Source organism: Myotis nattereri (genome assembly GCF_964212035.1).
Source record: "Myotis nattereri genome assembly, chromosome: 2".
NCBI classification, from domain to species: Eukaryota; Metazoa; Chordata; class Mammalia; order Chiroptera; family Vespertilionidae; genus Myotis; species Myotis nattereri.
In genome coordinates, this window is record NC_138076.1 from 212,274,773 (window position 1) to 212,292,345 (window position 17,573).

The following is a 17,573-nucleotide window of genomic DNA, read 5'->3' on the forward strand; positions in this document are numbered from 1 at the left end:
TATTAAATAAAAAACTTGTGGGATACAGCTAAAGCCACACATAAAGGGAAGTTCATAGCGTTAAGTACATATATGAGAAAAGAAGAAAGATTGGAAATCAATAATCTATCCATAGAGAGGACGATACAAAACTTTCCCCAGAGGTAGGGAACAAGACAAGGATGCCTGCCATCAACACTCCTATTCACCCTCATACCAGAGGTCTTAGGCAGCGCAGTAACGCGAGAAAAATAAAACAAAAGGATGAGGTTAGAAAGGAAGCAATGGAGCTTCCACTTTCATAGATGCCATGGCTGGGTTCATAGACAATCCAACGGAATCTACACAGAAACCATTAGAATTAATGAGTGAATTCAGCCAGGTCACCCTCTATATAAAGTCAATATACAAAAACCAATCATAAGTCTACATACGAGCAGTAGACAATCAGAAAATAAAATGAAAATGAGGGTAACACCTGATCCTAAGACCCCCACTGTGAGAATTAATGAGATAATGGGCGGGAGTCCTCACCCGGTGCCTGGCACACAGGAGGTGCTCAACAAATGGCTCCTGACATTATCATCCCTGAGATTAATGTCATTCTTGTCTGCCAGGTCCGATCCCAGCTGGTAGGGACTGGCCAGCAACGCCTGTGGCCTCCCTCTGCACCTTCAAACCTCCCCAAGCCGCCTGCCCCAGCTCCTGCCCCGCTGCCCCACACCCCAGAGGGGCTACCCGAGCCTCTGAGGCATCTCAACACAGGCGAGAAAGGTGCTCCAAGCAAAGGTGAGTCTCCTTCATCAAAAATAATCTTGTAGAAGAATATTCTTCACGTGGAAAGATGCTCATGAGATAGTGTAACATGAAAAAAAATAGCTGTATTACTCCAATTTAAAAAAAATGTATGTGTGAATGTATGTATGGGTCTCTTTGTATGTTTTGTTTTTTCAATGGACTAGAAGGTATGGAAGTCAATGTTACTAGTATTTATCCTGAAAGAAGACAGAATTAGGATGATGGCTATTTTCTTCCCTTGATATATATGAGAGAGATCACGTGTGTGTGTGTGTGTGTGTGTGTGTGTGTGTGTGTAGAGGAAGAGAGAGAGAGAGAGAGAGAGAGAGAGAGAGAGAGAGAGAGAGAGAAGAGAGAAGAGAGAAGAGAGAGAGATGTTTTATTTAACAGCCGACAGAAGGCGTAGTGGTAAAACCCACAGTGAGTTGCTGGGAGGGAAGGAGTGTGTGTGGAAGTCTGGGGCCGGGTGGGGAGCGGAGGCTGGTGGAAACTCCCTGGGTGGAGGGGCTGAGGACCCTGGGGCGCTGGCCTTGCTCTGTGCTATTAGGAGCTGTCGGTGCTGCCCCACAGGGACTGTCCCTCTGCCTCCCCCCCGTCAGCACCCGCCCTTAGTGAACGGGGCCATGTCCTAATGCCCTCGGTGGGGGGTGTTGTAGAGATCCAGGAAGGACCCACGTGTCATGTGCGAGCCAGGCTGGTGGGGACAGGAGCAGTGACAGCGAACACGGCAGAATCCTAGCGCTGGAGGCAGCCCCGGAACACGCCCCCAGGGCGCCTGCAGGACCCGCAGGGCTCTGCACCCCCCGGCAGCGAGCTGAGATCTCAGCCTGGTGGCTCTAGATCGGGGCTGGAGACCCCAGCTGACAGCGCGGCACTCATCCTGCACGTTCTCGACAATGAGCACATGTTGCTTGTGGAGCTAAAACAGGCGGCACTGAGCAAGAACACTTGTCGCCTTCCCGGCCGCCAGGAGGGTGGCTGTGTGCTGCCCGGGGGGCGGGCTTCGTTGGGTGGGCACACCCAGCTGGGCACCTGGTTGAGCCTCTCCCTCCAATAATGACGAAGACCATTAGTGAGGGAAGATGCTAGGGTCCATGGAAAGGCGTCCCTGCCCTCGTCTCCTCTTGGTCATAAGGATATAAAACCATGGCTGTGTGTAGTGTTGGGGGGGTGGGGTGTGTGAAGAATTGAAAGTCATTGATGTCACCCAGCCGGTGTGGCTCAGTGGCTGAGCATCGACCTATGAACCAGGAGGTCACAGTTTGATTCCTGGTCAGGGCACATGCCAGGGCTGTGGGCTCCATCCCCAGTGGGGGTCGTGCAGGAGGCAGCCGATCAATGATTCTCTCTCATCATTGATGTTTCTCTCTCTCTCTCTCCTCCATCCTTCTCTGCAATCAATTAAAAAAATATTTTAAAAAAAGAAAAGAAAAGAAAAGAAAAGAAAGGGTTGGTGTAAAGGGGTTGGGACGGTGCCCGACCTTTTCCTCTTTTTGTGATTCTTGTTGCTACGATGTTTGCGCAATAAAAACAGGAAGGAGCTGGTGAAGCATCTGGTTGGATGAAGGAACCGTCTTCGTTCCTCACCAACTCCTGCCCTGAGACTCTCGTTCCAGGAGGGGGGCGGCCCAGGAGGGGCCTGGGGTCAGGGCCACACCCAGAATCTCGGTTCACCTTCATCGGAAGCCCGCCAGGTGGGACTTCCTGTTCCAGTTTACAGATGAGGAACTGAAGGCTCAGAGAGGTCACAGCGAGTGCATGACCGAGGGTCATCCGCGGGAGCATGACCAAACCTGGGAGCCAGACCCACGCCAGGCCGGAGGGAGGGGGGCCAGGCCTGAGGAGGGGGGCCGGGCCTGAGGGAGGGGGGCCAGGCCAGAGGGAGGGGGGCCGGGCCGGAGGGAGGGGGGCCAGGCCTGAGGGAGGGGGGCCAGGCCGGAGGGAGGGGCCAGCCCCGGACTCACCGTGTAGAGGGACTCGTCCGGAGGCTGCTCGGGGCTGGCCGTGCTCGGGGCCGGGATCTTCGAGGCCGGGATCTTCGGAGCCAGCTGCTTCCAGGACGCCCGCATCTGCTTCTGCGAGGAAGCCCGCCAGGGCTGTCAGGGTGGGAACAGGGACTCCCCCGTCTCCTTCCTGGCAGTTCCACCGGGGAAAGGGTGGCAGGCTGCCGTGAGGCCACACGCAAACTGATCGCTCAGCGCCTGCCCCCTGCCCTCTCCAGGGATCGTGCCAAATGCCTCGGAGGCCTGAATCTCACCACTCACCTGCCCAGAGAGACGGGAAACGATACAGACCCACGAGGCACTGCCCACGGACGCGGGCCTGGCTCAGGGAGGCGGGAGCCGCGGGCAGGGTGCCAGCGAGGCAGGGTCCCCCCTGTTGGGGGCGGTGCTGAGCAAACAGCGGGCTGCCCTCAGGGCTCTGTGGCCTCGGGCAGGCCACTTCCCCTCTCTGGGCCTCCGTTTCATCAGTGACCCTCTTTTGCAAAACTGTCGCGAGGACGCAGGGAAGTTATGAGAGGGTGAGTGCGGGGCCCTCAGGCGGCCCTCAGCAGCCAACGCACAGCGGTCAGGCTCCTCTTGCGAGCTGGGCGGCATGAGCCATGGGGCTTAGGGCCCGGTGGGGAGCAGAGGAGGGACCAGCCTTCTCCCAACGCACGGCACACGGACCCACCCACGGGGACAGCCTGTGGCGCACGGGGAGGGGCGGACGCCTCGCCTGGCAGGAGGGATGCCTAAGGCCTGAAGCCTGAGATGTTCTTTGGCAAGTCAGGGAGGAAGGGCGGGGGGAACAGCAGGTGCCCAGGCCTGGAGGTGTTGAGGAACTTCAAGGTGGTCAGCGTGGCCAGAGAGAGGCGCACCTGCCCAGGGCGGGTCAGGATGGCCTCACAGGGGCGTGAGGAGGATGGACAGTGGGAGCTTTCAGCGGGAGGGGCCAGGACGGGAATGTGGTTTCAGAAAGCTCATACTGGCGGCCATGTGCAGTGCTAATGGTGGTGGGGGGCGGGGGGAGGGGGAGCCCAAGGGCTCAGAGAGAAGAGGCAGCAGGAGGTGCCCGCCAGCTCCTTCCGAGGAGGGGGCCCAGGGAGGCGGTGCCATCACGCCCCTCCTGGCAGGCACCGCACAGCCAGCAGCAGAACAGCAGCCTGTCTCTGGGCAGAAGCTAATTAAAAACCCTGGCTGCCTGCCAATCCCCAGCCCGTTACTCGGGATTAGCTCTCGAGAGCTCCTTCACTCTCAGGCCCAAGCCGGCGCCACCCCCAGTCACAGGGCGATGGCTGCTCAGGAAGACGGGGCCTCGCGGGGCGCCAGGCGGGGCCTTAAACACGTTCCCTGCTGGGTCTCACGCGCCCCTCAATAAACCTGCAAGACAAGTCTTCCTGAGATCTGTCCCCCCGTGAGGGCGGGAAGGCTCAGAGAGGGCGGGCGACTTGCCTGAGGCCACAGAGACAGGACCTGGCAGGGGCCGGGTTGGAACCCGGGTCCGATGTACCTGCCGGTCCCTGGAGTTCCCCCTCCTTCCTTTCACTGGAATGTGTAGGCCTCGTAGACAGTGGGACGGCCACTGGCATCCGTGTCACCCTTTACAGTGTGCGGAGAACTTGTTCTTATTTTCACTGAGTCCTCATAGTAGCCTGACAAGGTGGGCGTGGAATTCCCATTTTAAAAAAGGGGGGATGCCAGGCTGGCGTGGCCCAGTGATTGAGCATCGACCTATGAACCAGGAGGTCACGGTTCGATTCCCGGTCAGGGCACAGGCCCAGGTTGTGGGCTTGATTCCCAGTGTGGGGTGTGCAGGAGGCAGCTGATCAACGAGTCTCTCTCATCATGGATGTTTCTCTCTCTCTCCCTCTCCCTTCCTTTCTGAAATCAATAAAAACATATTTTAAAAAGGGGAGGGACTGAGGCTTGTCCACCTAGTCACCAGGGCCCACCGGGACACCCTGCAGGGCGGGCAGGCAGCCCTGGGCCGTCGGGGCATTCCCAGCGACTGCGAGGGGCGAAGGGGCAGGGCCGAGGCCCGTGGGCATCCCTACCTTCTTCCAGAGCAGCAGGGCCGTGCCCAGGATGCTCAGGGCACCCAGGATGCCGATGAAACTAAAGAACAGGATCTTCTCGGGGACCCTTGGGGGCTCTCGGTAGCCTGTGTCTAGGAGGAAGGCAGGGAAGCAGAGGGGTTAGTGATGCCTCACCTCACAACCTCCAGGCCCCCAATCCCTGGTCCCCTTTAACCAGGACCCCCTTCCAGCCTTCCCCAGAAGGACCCCAGACTCCGCCTCTCCCAATGTCCTCCTCCTCACACGCCCCGTGGCTGAGCCCCTTCCTGAGTCAGCTGCCTGATGCTTCCCACGGGTCCTGCCTCAGGGAGCTGGCTCCACGGAGACCTGCCTGTGGGGCCCTGGGCAAGTCATTGTCATTTCATCTCCGGGGCCTCCTTTCTCCACTCGGAGACAGGGGTCATGAGGGCAGGTATGGGGAGGCCGGAGGGGATGGTTTGTTCGGGCCAGGCCTGCACGGGGCGGAGGGAGGGGTGCTGGGGAAGCAGTGAAGGGCACAGCCCAGCCCCTGCCCTTGAGCCATTCATCCTTCCCTCCCTCCCTCCCTCCCTCCCTCCCTCCGGCTGGCACAGAGCCGCAGAGCGCTGACCGCGTGCCAGCACATCCGTGTCTGTTACTCATCACGCACATCCTGTCACCAGGCCTCAGCCCTTGCGTGCAGGGTCTCGCTCACCCCCATACAGGCCTTTGACAGGCAGGGCGTGGCCATGCAGACCCGGCCCAAGGTCACAGCCTGGCAAGCAGCAGGACTGGGAGCCACAGCCAGGACTCGGGGTTCCGAAGCCCGGGCCCCCGCCAGTGGGCGTCGGAGGGCAGGTCCGAGAATCGTGGCTTCGGTGACAGACTGTTAATCTCTTGGTGCCGTCACTCCTTTGAGAAAACACGATGAAAACTAGGACTCTGTCCTCAGAAAGACGCACACGAGCCAAGCGCTCGCTCACAGGCCACCACACACACGTGCAGACGCCGGCACGCTCCTGCCGGAGGACGCGGAGAGCACCGGGCGAGGGGGCTGGGCCAGGCCCGCACCCCAGGCCTCTGCCCTTGCCACACGAGAGGGGTGTCCTGGCACCTGCGCTGCAGGGGCTCCCCAGGAGGCTTGGTTCTGTTTAGCCAAAGGCGAAGGATGAGGCGAACACACCCCGCTTTAGACCCTGTGCCCCAGACTCTGCTGCGTGAAACCTCTGGGGCCGCTGCCCTGCAAGAGCCACGGAGGCCTCACCTCGGACCAGGATGAAGGTGCCCGGGCCCTTCACTCTGGAGCTCGGCCAGTGGACGGAGCAGTAGTAGGTGCCGGTGGCTAGCGCGCTGGGCAGCCTGGGCGTGACCTGGCACTCCGTGGTGTGGGTCTGGTTCTCTTGGCCGGCGCTGGGCTGGCAGCCCGTCTGCTCCTCGGCGCTCTCCTGGCCCTGGCGGTTCACATAAAAGTAGCCGACGGTGAAGGTTTTGAATTCTGGGGTGTACGGGTAGGTGATTCTGCAGCCGAAGGAGACGGCCTGGTTGGCCAGAGAGGCCAGAATGGGGGGGCCTGTGTGGGCCACCGACTGCCCTCCTGCAGAGGAAGGAAAAGGAGACACAGCTGACTCTGGGGGCGCTGCACCCCGCCTGCGCCCGGCGGACCGGCTCTCCCACTCCTCACGCCCTGCGGTGAGGGGGTGTGTGCCCAGCGCCTTACACACGATCCCTCTCCCAGCACACCCGGGCAGAGTGTGTCAGAGCTACGTTTTCCAGAGAAGAGGGGTCCGATCGTCAGGGAGGTCAAGCTGCTAGCTCCCCCCGCCCCTTTTTTTTAAAATATATTTTTATTGATTTCAGAGAGGAAGGGAGAGAGAGAAACATCAATGATGAGAGAATCACAGATCGGCTGCCACCTGCAGTGCCCACACTGGGGATGGAGCCCGCAACCCAGGCATGTGCCCTGACCGGGAATCAAACCGTGACCTCCTGGTTCAGAGGTCCGTGCTCTCTCAGAGGCAGCAGCCACAGGCCCGGGGCTAGAAGATCCGCCCTTCCCACCACGCCCTGACCTGTTCCCATCACGCCCCCGCCCCAGGCAAGAAGCCTCGTGGGCTAGCAGCTCTGGGTATGAGAAGAACCGAATCTGGTGAAAGAGGAAGGAAGCAGGAAACAGAATAAAGAAACCCTTCCCGGCAGAAGAAACACCTCCCAGCTGTGGACACACGGGGCGGAGGGGGGGGGGGGGGAGGCGAGCCAGGCCCGGACACACGCTGTCCCCCAGCCCAGCTCGGAGGAGAATTCGCCAGGTTCTTATGGACTCCAGCCAGCAACGCCGGGAGCAGCTTTCACACAACACAGAGGCGTCCACATGGGCCGTTTTGGCCGTGACCATGAGGTTCAGTGAGGGTTACAAAGGCAGTTTTGTGGGAGCTGCCTCCTCCCCACCCCCCCTACCCCCCATTAGCGACCCTAGGACAGCAGTTTGAGAGCCCCAAAGCCACAGCCTGCCTGGCCGGCCTCCGCCTCCTGCCGGCTCCTGAGATGCCGGACAGCGGGCAGCGGGCAGCGTCTGGGCCGGGGGACACCTCCCACACCAGACCCAGCTGCACAAGCCACTCGGCTCAGCGCGCCTCGTCCCCCCAGCACCTTCCCTCTCGGCCGCCACACAACAGACAGTTCTAAATTGAGGTCGGCAGCGAGCAGCCAAGAACATGCTGGCCAGGTTGTTAATCGGGAGAAGATCATGCGTCTGAGACGCGCACAGGAAGCAGCGAGATTTATTCTGTTGGGAAGGCGAGGCGTGGGCTCCTGCCTGGATGTGGTGCTGGCGCCAGGCCAGCTGCTTTCTGCTCAGGTCTCTCCACTCAGCCCTGAGCAGGATCCCGGGGCGAGGGCGGGCCTGGAAGAGGGGGGACAGGGACAGGGATGGCCTCACACCCATCAGTCCCTCGAAGCTCCAGCCACACTGATACTTTGAGTTTTTTTATTGAGCAACTAGAGAGAGACCCCCTCTCCCAAAGTCACTGAAGTTCCAGGGAGTGGACTGGCATGTCTGAGTGTCACGGTGGGTCGGCTTTGTCGCACGTCATTCACATGACGATGCTCACACGGGGGGAACCCACTGAGCTGCCCGGGGCTCCCCTTTGGCCGGCGGAGCAGACGGGGATTGCACAGCGACTCTGCATCCCTGCTCTGCTGTAGGGTGGCCGTTGTCGTTGTTGAACTATAACAGTAATGAGCTGTAAACAAGGAGCTTTGACCCAGGGCTGGGGTTTGTGTGAGATGGGGCAGGGGCTGGGGGGGTACAGAGGCATATGCTGGAGTCCCAGATGGACCGTGAAGGACGAGAGGCGAGAGGGGTGAGATGAACACCCCTCGCCCCGCCCAGCAGCCCCAGGCTCCCGTGGGCTGTGCCCTCGGCCTGGGGCATCCACCTCCTCCCCTCCCAGCTCCTACGCACTCCTGAGCCGGTGGGGAAGCGCTGCCCGCTTTCATCCCGTCCTCCCGTGTGGTGCTCGCATGGCCCTCCAGGCGGCCAGCGCAGACCCCGGCTCGTGTTTCCTGGGGGTCGGGAGGTTGGAACTGGACCCAGACCACCAGGAAGGCGGGCACGCGGGGCCTCTCGGAGGCGCGCCCCCTCCCGGCTCCTGCTCCTCCTCTCCGTGTGTCTGAGAGGCGCCTCCAGGCGTGGGGAGGCGGGCACGCTGCAGCTCCACGCGGCCACCTCCCTGTGGGTCCCGGCAGGAAGGCCCACCCGGTGTCTTACAGAGCTCCCTGCATGTGCGGTACAGCCAGAGAATGCGGATCTGCTGGTGCGTCACGCCGTCTCTACAGTTGGGGGGTCGGGGGGGCTATAAAAACAGACGACTGTTGCTCGGGATTCTTCTGGGATTCGTTACTTTAAGGTCAGAGGGTCAGGATCGTGAAAATGCAGAGAGAGGAGAACCTCAGGCCTCCGTGAACCTGCTGCCTCCGAAGCGGGGAGCGGGGATGCACGCGGGTGCCCGGCTCTGGCCTGGCCGCGGCCTCCACTGCCCCTTGCTTTCACTGAGGTGTCAGCACCCCGGACCCGGACCCCAGCAGCCCAGCCCCCCCTCTCCTGGACCTCCCGGGGTGCAGGCTGCTCCAGCTGGCTGAGGCGCATCCCCCAGTTACGCTCGCTGCTGCGGGCAGGTTCAGAGTCATTTTCAGCCACGATGTGCGCCTCCAACAAACATCTTAGGGGTACTGGTGAGGTCCCAGCCCCCCCATATCTGAGGCCTGGCAACGTCCCCAGTCTAACAGGGAAGCAGAGGGAGCCTGGGTGGGCGGCCGGGGGGAGGTGGGGGAGGGACATGCGGGCGTCCGGGTCTGGAGGTCATCAGCAAACTGAAAGCCGGAACGCAGCCCTCGCCGGTGTGGCTTAGTGGATAGAGCGTCGGCCTGCGGACTGAAGGGTCCCGGGTTCGATTCTGGTCAAGGGCATGTGTCTAGGTTGCAGGCTGGATCCCTGGCCAGGGGAGGCAACCAATCGATGTGTCTCTTTCACATCGATGTTTCTCTCTCTGTCTCTCCCACTCCCTTCCACTTTCTCTAAAAATCAATGGATGATTTCTCTAAAAATCAATGGAAAAACATCCTTGGGTGAGGATTAACAAAAAGGAAAAAAAGAAGAACAGAAAGCAGGGACACATATGCACAGCGGGCTAGAACTGGCCCAGGAACAGAGCGGAAGGAAATGTGTAGGAAACACCGGCTGAGCGTGACACATGCCCTGGGTCAGCTCAACACCACAATCCCACACGCCAACGACTGCGGCCTCAAAACTGCCCTACAAAACCCAGAGGAGCTGAGGGGCCCAAAGCCGGAGTGCCCAGGGGCGGAGCTGGGGTTTGACCCAGGCTGTCTGCGGAGGAAGAGAAGCAGCCTCCGGGCCAGGCAGTGGGGTCAGGACCCCGCCGTGAGGCCCGGCACAGGGCCGGGGTGCCCGCGGCAGCACCGGGCACAGCGGGCATCAGGGACCAGGGGGCGGTGTCAGCCTCCAGGCAGAAGGCACACATGTTCACAGACAGGCCAGCGCCTGGCTGCAGGGTGGGCATGAGGGCAAAGGGGCTCGGGAGAGCGCAGGGCACCCAGGCTGCCCACGCCTGCTTCTCACCACAGCCCCAGGGCGTCAGGGAGACCACGCAGAGCTTGGGGTGTCCCCGAGCAAGTGGCGCTGGGATGGCACAGTGAGTGGTGCCCATCCTGTGCCCGGTGACTGCATCATTATCTGTCACTGGTTCAGGCAAAAGGAGTGTGGGACACGGTGGGCGGGGCAGTGAGCCAGCCTCGGGGGTCCTTTAGGATTTTGCTGGTGGGAAGCCGAGAGGGGCAAATGGCCCAGGGTGGGGGGGCGGGGGAGCCTCGGATTCCTGGGCTGAGGAGCAGGGAGAGCCATGGGAGCCCCGTTGGCACAGCCCAAAAGTGCACGAGGGAGTCCACTCCCAACCCTGCCAGCGCGGGGCCGCCTGTCCTGGCACCTGGCTGGCAGGCTTTCTCCGCCCCTGCCCGCTCTCCCTGCCCCCCCCCCCATGGCATCTTCCTGTGAATCAACGTCTGGAAGGGAGCCGCGGGAGCCGTGAGTGTGGATGGTGCAGAGCAGAGAGGGGGTGCACCCGGCGGGTGGGGCCCATGGGGATGGGCTGGACTGGAAAACAGGGGCAGCCTGGTGTCCGGGAGGCCCGCTCCCCAGGCCGCCACCCAGACCGCTGCCACCGAGAACTTGGCTGTTCGTGGGGACCGCCATGTCCTCCCCTCCCCAACCCTATACAATTCCCAGGCCCAGAGGGTTCCGGGGACAGCACAGGCTACCACCCCTACGCGCTGCCTACCCCCACTTCCAGGGACGGTGCATCCTCCATCCCTCACTTCTCACAGCCCCAGGCACTGCTGGGAAGCTGGGGCCTGGCCAGGAAGGGGGGAGGGGCGCGTGGGAAAGCGCAGGCCTGGGTTTGGATCCTGCTCCGGCACCTAAAGGCTGTGCAACCTTGGGCAAGTGACTTTCCCTCTCTGAAGCCCAGTGTCTCCCCCGCAACACGGGAGAACAACAACGCCAGCTTATATGGGCTTGTCGGGGTCCACAGGGGCCGGGAACGCGTACAGCTCCGCAGGGCCAGCCCGCCTTTCCCAGGGACAAGCAGGGGGCAAGGAAGTCAGATGACTCCCGAGGCCGCCCCGTGACACCCCAGCGCAGGGCATGTGCGGAGGGGGCGGCCTCCCGAGCCTCGCCCGTCCTGCTGCCGGCACCCGTGTTGGGAAACACTTCCTACCCCCGCTGCCGCCTGATTCCTTCCTTTGCCGGCTCTTCTTCTGAACCCGTGGCCACTGGACGGCGGGTTTGAGTGCTGACAGCTCTGGGAACCAACCCCCCCACCCCCCACTCCCCAGGGATCCATAAGCTGCCCAGCTGGCCCAGCCCACAGAGGAGACCCAGGGAGGCGTCTGAAGTCGATGTACAAGGTCAAGACAAGCAGTTGAACAACAGCAGCCACACGGAACATTCTGTGTCGTAGAGGCACCGCTCGTGACCTCCTGGCTTCAGCTACGTTCACACAAGCGGATTCAGCCGGGGTCGCGCTAAAACGTGCATCCTCTGACTGCGGGCCACCGTTTAAGGAAACCTTGCAAGTCCCTGGCCTGGAGGGTCCAGCCGTGTCTGCAGGCCCTGCACAGCCCGGCTCAGCGGCCCTGGCCCTCACACCCCTGCCCGCAGGTGCCAGGCCTGCCAGGCTCTCGAGACGTTGCCGTGCTGTTCCCACACTCAGTGTCCTCCTGCTCCCTTGCTGTCCCTGAGCGCGTACCTCCGCCCCGAGCCACTCCTGGGGGCACAGCCGCCCGGCACAGCACACTCTCAGGCACCCTGTCCGGCCGCGGGCTGGTAGGACCTATCATCCCGGGCACACTCCCCTTTTGCAGAAGGGGAATGGAGGCTCAGAGGAGGGAAAAGCTTCCCTCACGCAGCACAGCCAGGCGGGGGTAGCGATGGGACGTTACGCCGGGTCCCTGGGGGTCCTTGACCCCGCACTCTTACCCACGAGGCTGTGCTGCAATTGTAAAGTCTCAATGCAGAAGAAAAGACTTCAAATGGAAGCCCCGGCCCTTGCAAAGGGAGCGGAAACCCCGAGGCCATTTTTCTAGACTTGGGTCATCGAATAGGCAGATACGATGGCGATGGAGGCTTATAGGAGTCTGGGGACAATGGTACTCAGAACGGACCCTGCAGCGTTAGGGGGTGCCTCCTGCTGCCCCTCCAGCAGAGCCTGGGCTCCCAGAGCAGACGCTGGTGGCCTGTGAGCCTCTACAGACGGACTCTGTGGCAGCCGAGGGTCCAAGGACGGCCAGCACCCTCCCTCACCACCACGATGACATCCCCGCACCCCAGAATCCGGCACCGTCCCCATCTCTCCCCTTCCTCCCCACTACCTAAGCTGCCTGGGCCCCCCCAACTCCTGGGCCAACTCCTGGGCCAGGCCTGGGCCCCAGCCCCCCTCTGCCTGGAACTCAGTCCCCTCTATGTGCCAAGCGCCAGCCTGGTCAGCCGAGGGTGTGAGAGCCCCGACGTGCTGGTCAGAGGCGTCTGTTCGGACTCAGGTCGAGTATAAAGGAAGCACTTTGATGCCCCAGCTCCAGGGGAAAGCTGTGCCCACGGCCTGTGTTTTAGGCACCGAGTTCCGCCCCCAATTCAATCCTGGCATCTTCTGCAGCCAGGCCTCTGTCCACAGGCCCCTCAGGGCCGCAGGGAGGACACAGCTGGGGCTGCAGGTTTTATCTCCGCGCTCGGCCGTCTGCCGGGGCGTGAACGCCAGGATGCACCAAGCCACGGCCAGTCCTTCCGGACACGCATCAAACAGGGCGGCGTGTGGCCAAGTGGCTGATGGGGAGGCGCGGGGCAGGCGCCGGAAGGCAACCTTTGAACAGAGCGGATGGCGGAGCTGTGAGCACCGGTGCCCACGGAACGCTGCCATCTGCCCGGCTGTCACATCTCTCCCACCTCCGCCTCCGCCTTCGGGAGACGCACGGAGGTGGCTGCCCAGGGCCATCCCCCTGGCCCCGCAGTTCTCACGCCTCCAGACCCGGCACCTTGAGTGCCCGGTGGCCGCGCAGGACCGAGCCCAGCGCAGCGTGTCGGGTGTTTGGCCCCAGCGACGTCAATGCCTCACATATTAACTGGTGTTTCTCTCGCAGTCGCCTCCCTCTTGGCTGCGTTTGAAAAGCAAGTTGCTCAAACTGTGGCGCTCATTTGAGGGGGTGCCCCCCCGCAGCCTCTGTTTCTCCCTTTGCACCCCCCTCCACCCTCGAGGAAGGGTGTCAGGATGGGGTGCGGATGATTTTAGCGTCAAGGGGTGGGGTGGGGGTTCTGGTCCTTGCCGCTGAAGAGGGAGGGGAAATGGAGAGAGGGGAATGGACTCTGCGGGGTGCCCCGGGGGGGTGCCCACCTAGAGTCCCACCAGGGAGGTGGGGCCCCTGTTGAATGCCAGCAGGGCGGGTGGGACGAAGGGACTCAGAGCTGCCGAGACCAGAGGGGGGCCCGGGCAGCCAGCTGGGGGCGGCCCTGGGACCGGGCCCTTACTTGGCTTTTAAATTATAACTCTTCAGCCCCCCCCCCCCATTATTAAAGCGAAACGTGCTCACTGTAGACACCACAGAAGGATCAAGAAGGACGCGGAACTCACTGCAGTCCCGCCTCCTGACATCCCAGTGGGAACATGTGATCTTTCCTCCCATCTCTGTACCACGTGAACTTTGAAGGGAGAGTAGGAGGCAGCCGGAGGGTGCGGGGGGCAGGGAGGGGGATTTAAGCACAAGAAAGCCCTTGAGTGAAGCTTCTAGAAGTCTTGCAACAGGGCACTGAGTGGGAAGACTCAAGAGCCTGGTGGAGTTGAAAGAAAGGATTTGCGGGGTGGGGGGGGGGGCAGGGGAGGGGGGCAGAGGGCCAACACTGTCGTGGAAACCTGAGCGCCTCTGAGGGCTTCTGAACTGGGGAGCGACACGGTCATCTTTCCTGGAGAAATGTGACCAGAGGAAACCTAGAGACGGCCACGCAGTCTCCTCCACGGCCGGAAACCCTCGCATCAGGCTCCCCCCAGAGTCTCAGCCCCCTCCCCTCCAGCCTCCCTCTAACATACAGATGCTCTGCCTGTCAGTACACTAGCTCCTTCCTGGGACACCTCCAGGGACGCCCCTTAAATCTCTCCTCCCCCAAGATCCCGTCCGCTCCGGGCCAAAACCGCTCCATGGTCCCTCCACCAGCCAGCCCGTCCCTGCTCCCTCTGGCCCAGTCCCCTGCCCTCCCCGCAGCAGGGGGTCAGCACAGACCCAGGTCGCTAAGCCAGCGGTTCTCAACCTTCCTAACGCCGCGGCCCTTTAATCCAGCTCCTCAGGTTGTGGGGACCCCCAATTTCATTGTGACAAATTGAACATAATTAAAGCACAGTGATTAATCACAAAAACAATATGTGATGATATATGCGTTTTCCGATGGTCTTAGGCGACCCCTGTGAAAGGGTCGTTCGACCCCCAAAGGGGTCGCGACCCACAGGTTGAGAACCTCTGTGCTAAGCTGAGGCTCCTGCAGTTTCTGGCCTTGACTCTGGCCCTGCAGACACCTCCCTCCAAGGCTCCCCCAGCCTACACCTTCTCTCTGTGCCCTTTCTCCGGCTTTTCTGAAGGTTGGTGCTTGTTCCCTGGCTGTGTCCGCACCCTCACCTGCCCCAGGTGAGCTCAGACATGCCCCCACGCCTCGGAGCTCCTGCACCCTCAGATCGCAGGTGAACACCCTGGGCCAGGGCTGGTCAGTGGGAGAGTGGGCAGAGGAATAGCAGAGTGTGACCTTGATGGGCTGACGGACAGGCTGGAGTGGCCAGGTGGGCAGGTGAAAGGACGCCTTCCAGCCCAGTGAGCACAGGAGCAGAGGCTCAGGGGTGGGGGTGGGCCCTGGCCGGTGTGGCTCGGTGGATAGAGCATCAACCTAAGGACTAAAGGGTCCCAGGTTCAATTACGGTCAAGGGCACATGCCTGGGTTGCAGGCTCATTCCCCAGTGGGGGGCGTGCAGGAGGCAGCCGATCAATGATTCTCTCTCATCATTGCTGTTTCTCTCTCTCCCTCTCCCTTCCTTTCTGAAATTAATAAAAATATATATAAAAGAAGTAGGGATGGAAGAGGGGGCTGCCGCCTGGGCGGAAGGGGGTCTTAGCTAAACGCACTGCTGCCAGGCCCCGCGATGGCGTGATGCTGTCTGTGCTGTGCACGGGGACCCAGGGGGTCACCCTGTAGATACAGGCTGTCTCCTGGGCCCCTAGCTCTTCAGGACGAGGTCCGAGAAGGGGAGGCGCTGATCACAGGGTTTGCAGGCCTACATTTTAATATGTGCTGCCGAGGGCCTGCCAAACTGTGCCCTTGACCTTATGCTGCGCTGTGAGGAGACATTCCCCGCCCTTGGCTTTGGGCTGTGCTCGCTCCCTCAGTCCCTCCTCATGTCCCCCGCCCACCCCCCATTAGCAGCAAGCAGGGGTCTGGCCCAGACCTCGGAGTGGCTCCAGCTCTGGCCCCACCCTTCCCCCACCACAGCCCACACATCCCGGGGCGGGAGGGAAGCAGATCTCTGCCAGGCCCTCCACCCAACCTGGTCCCCAGGGCCTAGGCCCCCCACCCGCCCAGGCTGCTGGCCAGAGGCCGCGTGGGAGGGGCTGGCACCAGGAGGCCAGGTGACGTCCCACAGTCTCCCAGGTCCCAGACCCAGGCCCGCAGACGGTCCTCACCAGGGGCCAGCAGCTTTGCCTGCCAATCTCACATCTACCTCCTCCCCTCCCCCTCTCAGCTTACTCCAGTCGCCCCTTCCTATCCTCTGTCATGGATCCCATCCCAGTGCCTGACACCCACACTCCTGCTACAGGGAGGCCCGCCCAGGCCCACAGACAGGGAGCAGGGGGAGGGCCCGAGGGAGGGGCAGGAGGCAGAGCCCGCTCCGGGTCCCTGTTCGCCCAGCCCTCCTGCGTCCACTCTCCCGGTCACCAGGCACGAGGGTCTGGTCACTCCACCTGTGCCCGGAGGAGCCTAAGGCTCAGGGGCCAGGAGGCTCACACCAGGCCCACACCAGGCCCACCCTGGGCCCAGGCGCCTCCCCTGGTGGCATCGATCTCCACCCGCTTGGAACCCCTGGGGGGCGGCCTGTCGCTGAGGCGCTGAGATCATCCTGTGACCCTTCATGTTCCTGGTCCAGCACCATGCGGGCGCCCTGCCCTCCGGGAGCTCACAGTCCACCAGGGAGGCGGGCAGCCCGAGAGAAGCAGCCCGATGGGAACGTGTCCCTGGAGGCACCGCACACACGTGTGCACGGAGACCACACGCGAGCATTCCAGCCCCGACGGGAAGCACCTGATCGTAACTACATGAATGGCAGCACTTCCATTCGGTGGGACGCTCCCCAGCAGGCACTGACGACCCAGTTCGTGAAGGGCCAGTGAACAGTTTATGCCTCGCAGGCCATATGGTCTCTATTGCAAAGACTTGACTCCGACGCAGGGCGCCAGCGGTCCTAGATGACCTATGAACGAGTGTGGGGGGCTCTGCTCCAATAAAACTTTATTTACAGACACAGAAATGTGAATACAGCATAATTTTTATGAGTCGTGAAATATTCTTCTTTTGATTCCTCCCCTCCCCCAAACATTAAAAAAAATCTAAGAACCACCCAGCCAGTGTGGCTCAGTGGTTCAGCGTCAACCTATGAACCAGGAGGTCACGGATCGATTCCCGGTCAGGGCACAGGACTGGGTGTGGGCTCGGTCCCCAGTGCGGGGCGTGCAGGAGGCAGCCGATCCATGATTCTCTCATCATTGATGTTTCTATCTCTCTCTGCCTCTCCCTTCCTCTCTGAAATCAATAACAAAACATTTTTTAAAAGTCCAAGAACCATTCATAACTCGTGGGCCGTACCAAAAGGCCGTGGGCTGGGCTTAGCCGCAGGCTGTGGTCCGCAACCCCTGCTCTTCAGGAATAAAAATGAACCAACGCCGGCCACACCATCAACCCGATAGATCTTCAAAAACACGACACTGAATGAAAGCAGCCGCCACAAAGGCAGATACGCGGTATCATTCTGATCATCCGCGCAAAGGCCAAAGCGGGCAGGACGGTGTCGCAGGGACACGCAGCGAAGGGGTGTGGGTGCCCGGGGCCACCGGGGCTCAGAGGCCCGCACTGCCCTCCTCCTGGGCCTGGCGGTGGGCACACAGGACTTTGATTTAGAGGATGTGCTGTGCTTTTCTGTGTGTGCATCACCTCTCACACTTTAAAAAGAGAAAGCAGTGGCAACAGGCCCGACAGCATCGGCGTCTGAACCCCTGCCTGGCAGGCGTCTAGAATCCGCCCGGAACGGCGGCCCAGCGGGACCCACCCCACGGCTCTGCTGAGCGCTGCTCCTCGCCAGTCAGACCTCCCAGCTCTGCCTTCTGGCCTCCCAGCCTTGATCCCTGCTGGGCCTGCCACCCACCCACCTGCTCTCACCTGCTCTCTCTCCTCCCTGTCTCGCTCCACACACACCCCCATACTCCCCTGCCCACCTCCAGCGGAGAGGTGCTCTCTGCCAGCCTCCAAAGCTCTTTATTGGGATTAGACGCAGGTGAAAGGCAGAGGCCGGAGCTGTGAGAAGGCAGGTGGGAAGCTCCTGATGTCAGAAGGAGAGAGGACCGGAGTCCAGAGCAAACGGGAGGCCAGGCAAACCCGCATCGGTAACTCCAGGAGAATCTCAGCTTCCCCCAG

The 17,573-nt window shown here is 61.5% G+C and overlaps 1 protein-coding gene across 3 annotated transcripts in view; it reads right to left on the reverse strand.

Moving 5' to 3' along the window:
- NFAM1 (NFAT activating protein with ITAM motif 1) overlaps nt 1-17,573 on the reverse strand; it is a 61,315-nt gene that overhangs the window by 11,722 nt on the left and 32,020 nt on the right. For 2 of the 3 annotated variants that reach the window (XM_081084296.1, XM_081084297.1), the window contains exons 2-4: nt 6,057-6,386; nt 4,814-4,926; nt 2,742-2,852 (exon numbers count right to left, since the gene is read on the reverse strand). In XM_081084296.1, the coding sequence (XP_080940422.1) occupies nt 2,742-2,852; nt 4,814-4,926; nt 6,057-6,386 (554 nt within the window). The remainder of the gene's footprint in view (nt 1-2,741; nt 2,853-4,813; nt 4,927-6,056; nt 6,387-17,573) is intronic. The other variant, XM_081084298.1, reaches the window with a different exon arrangement.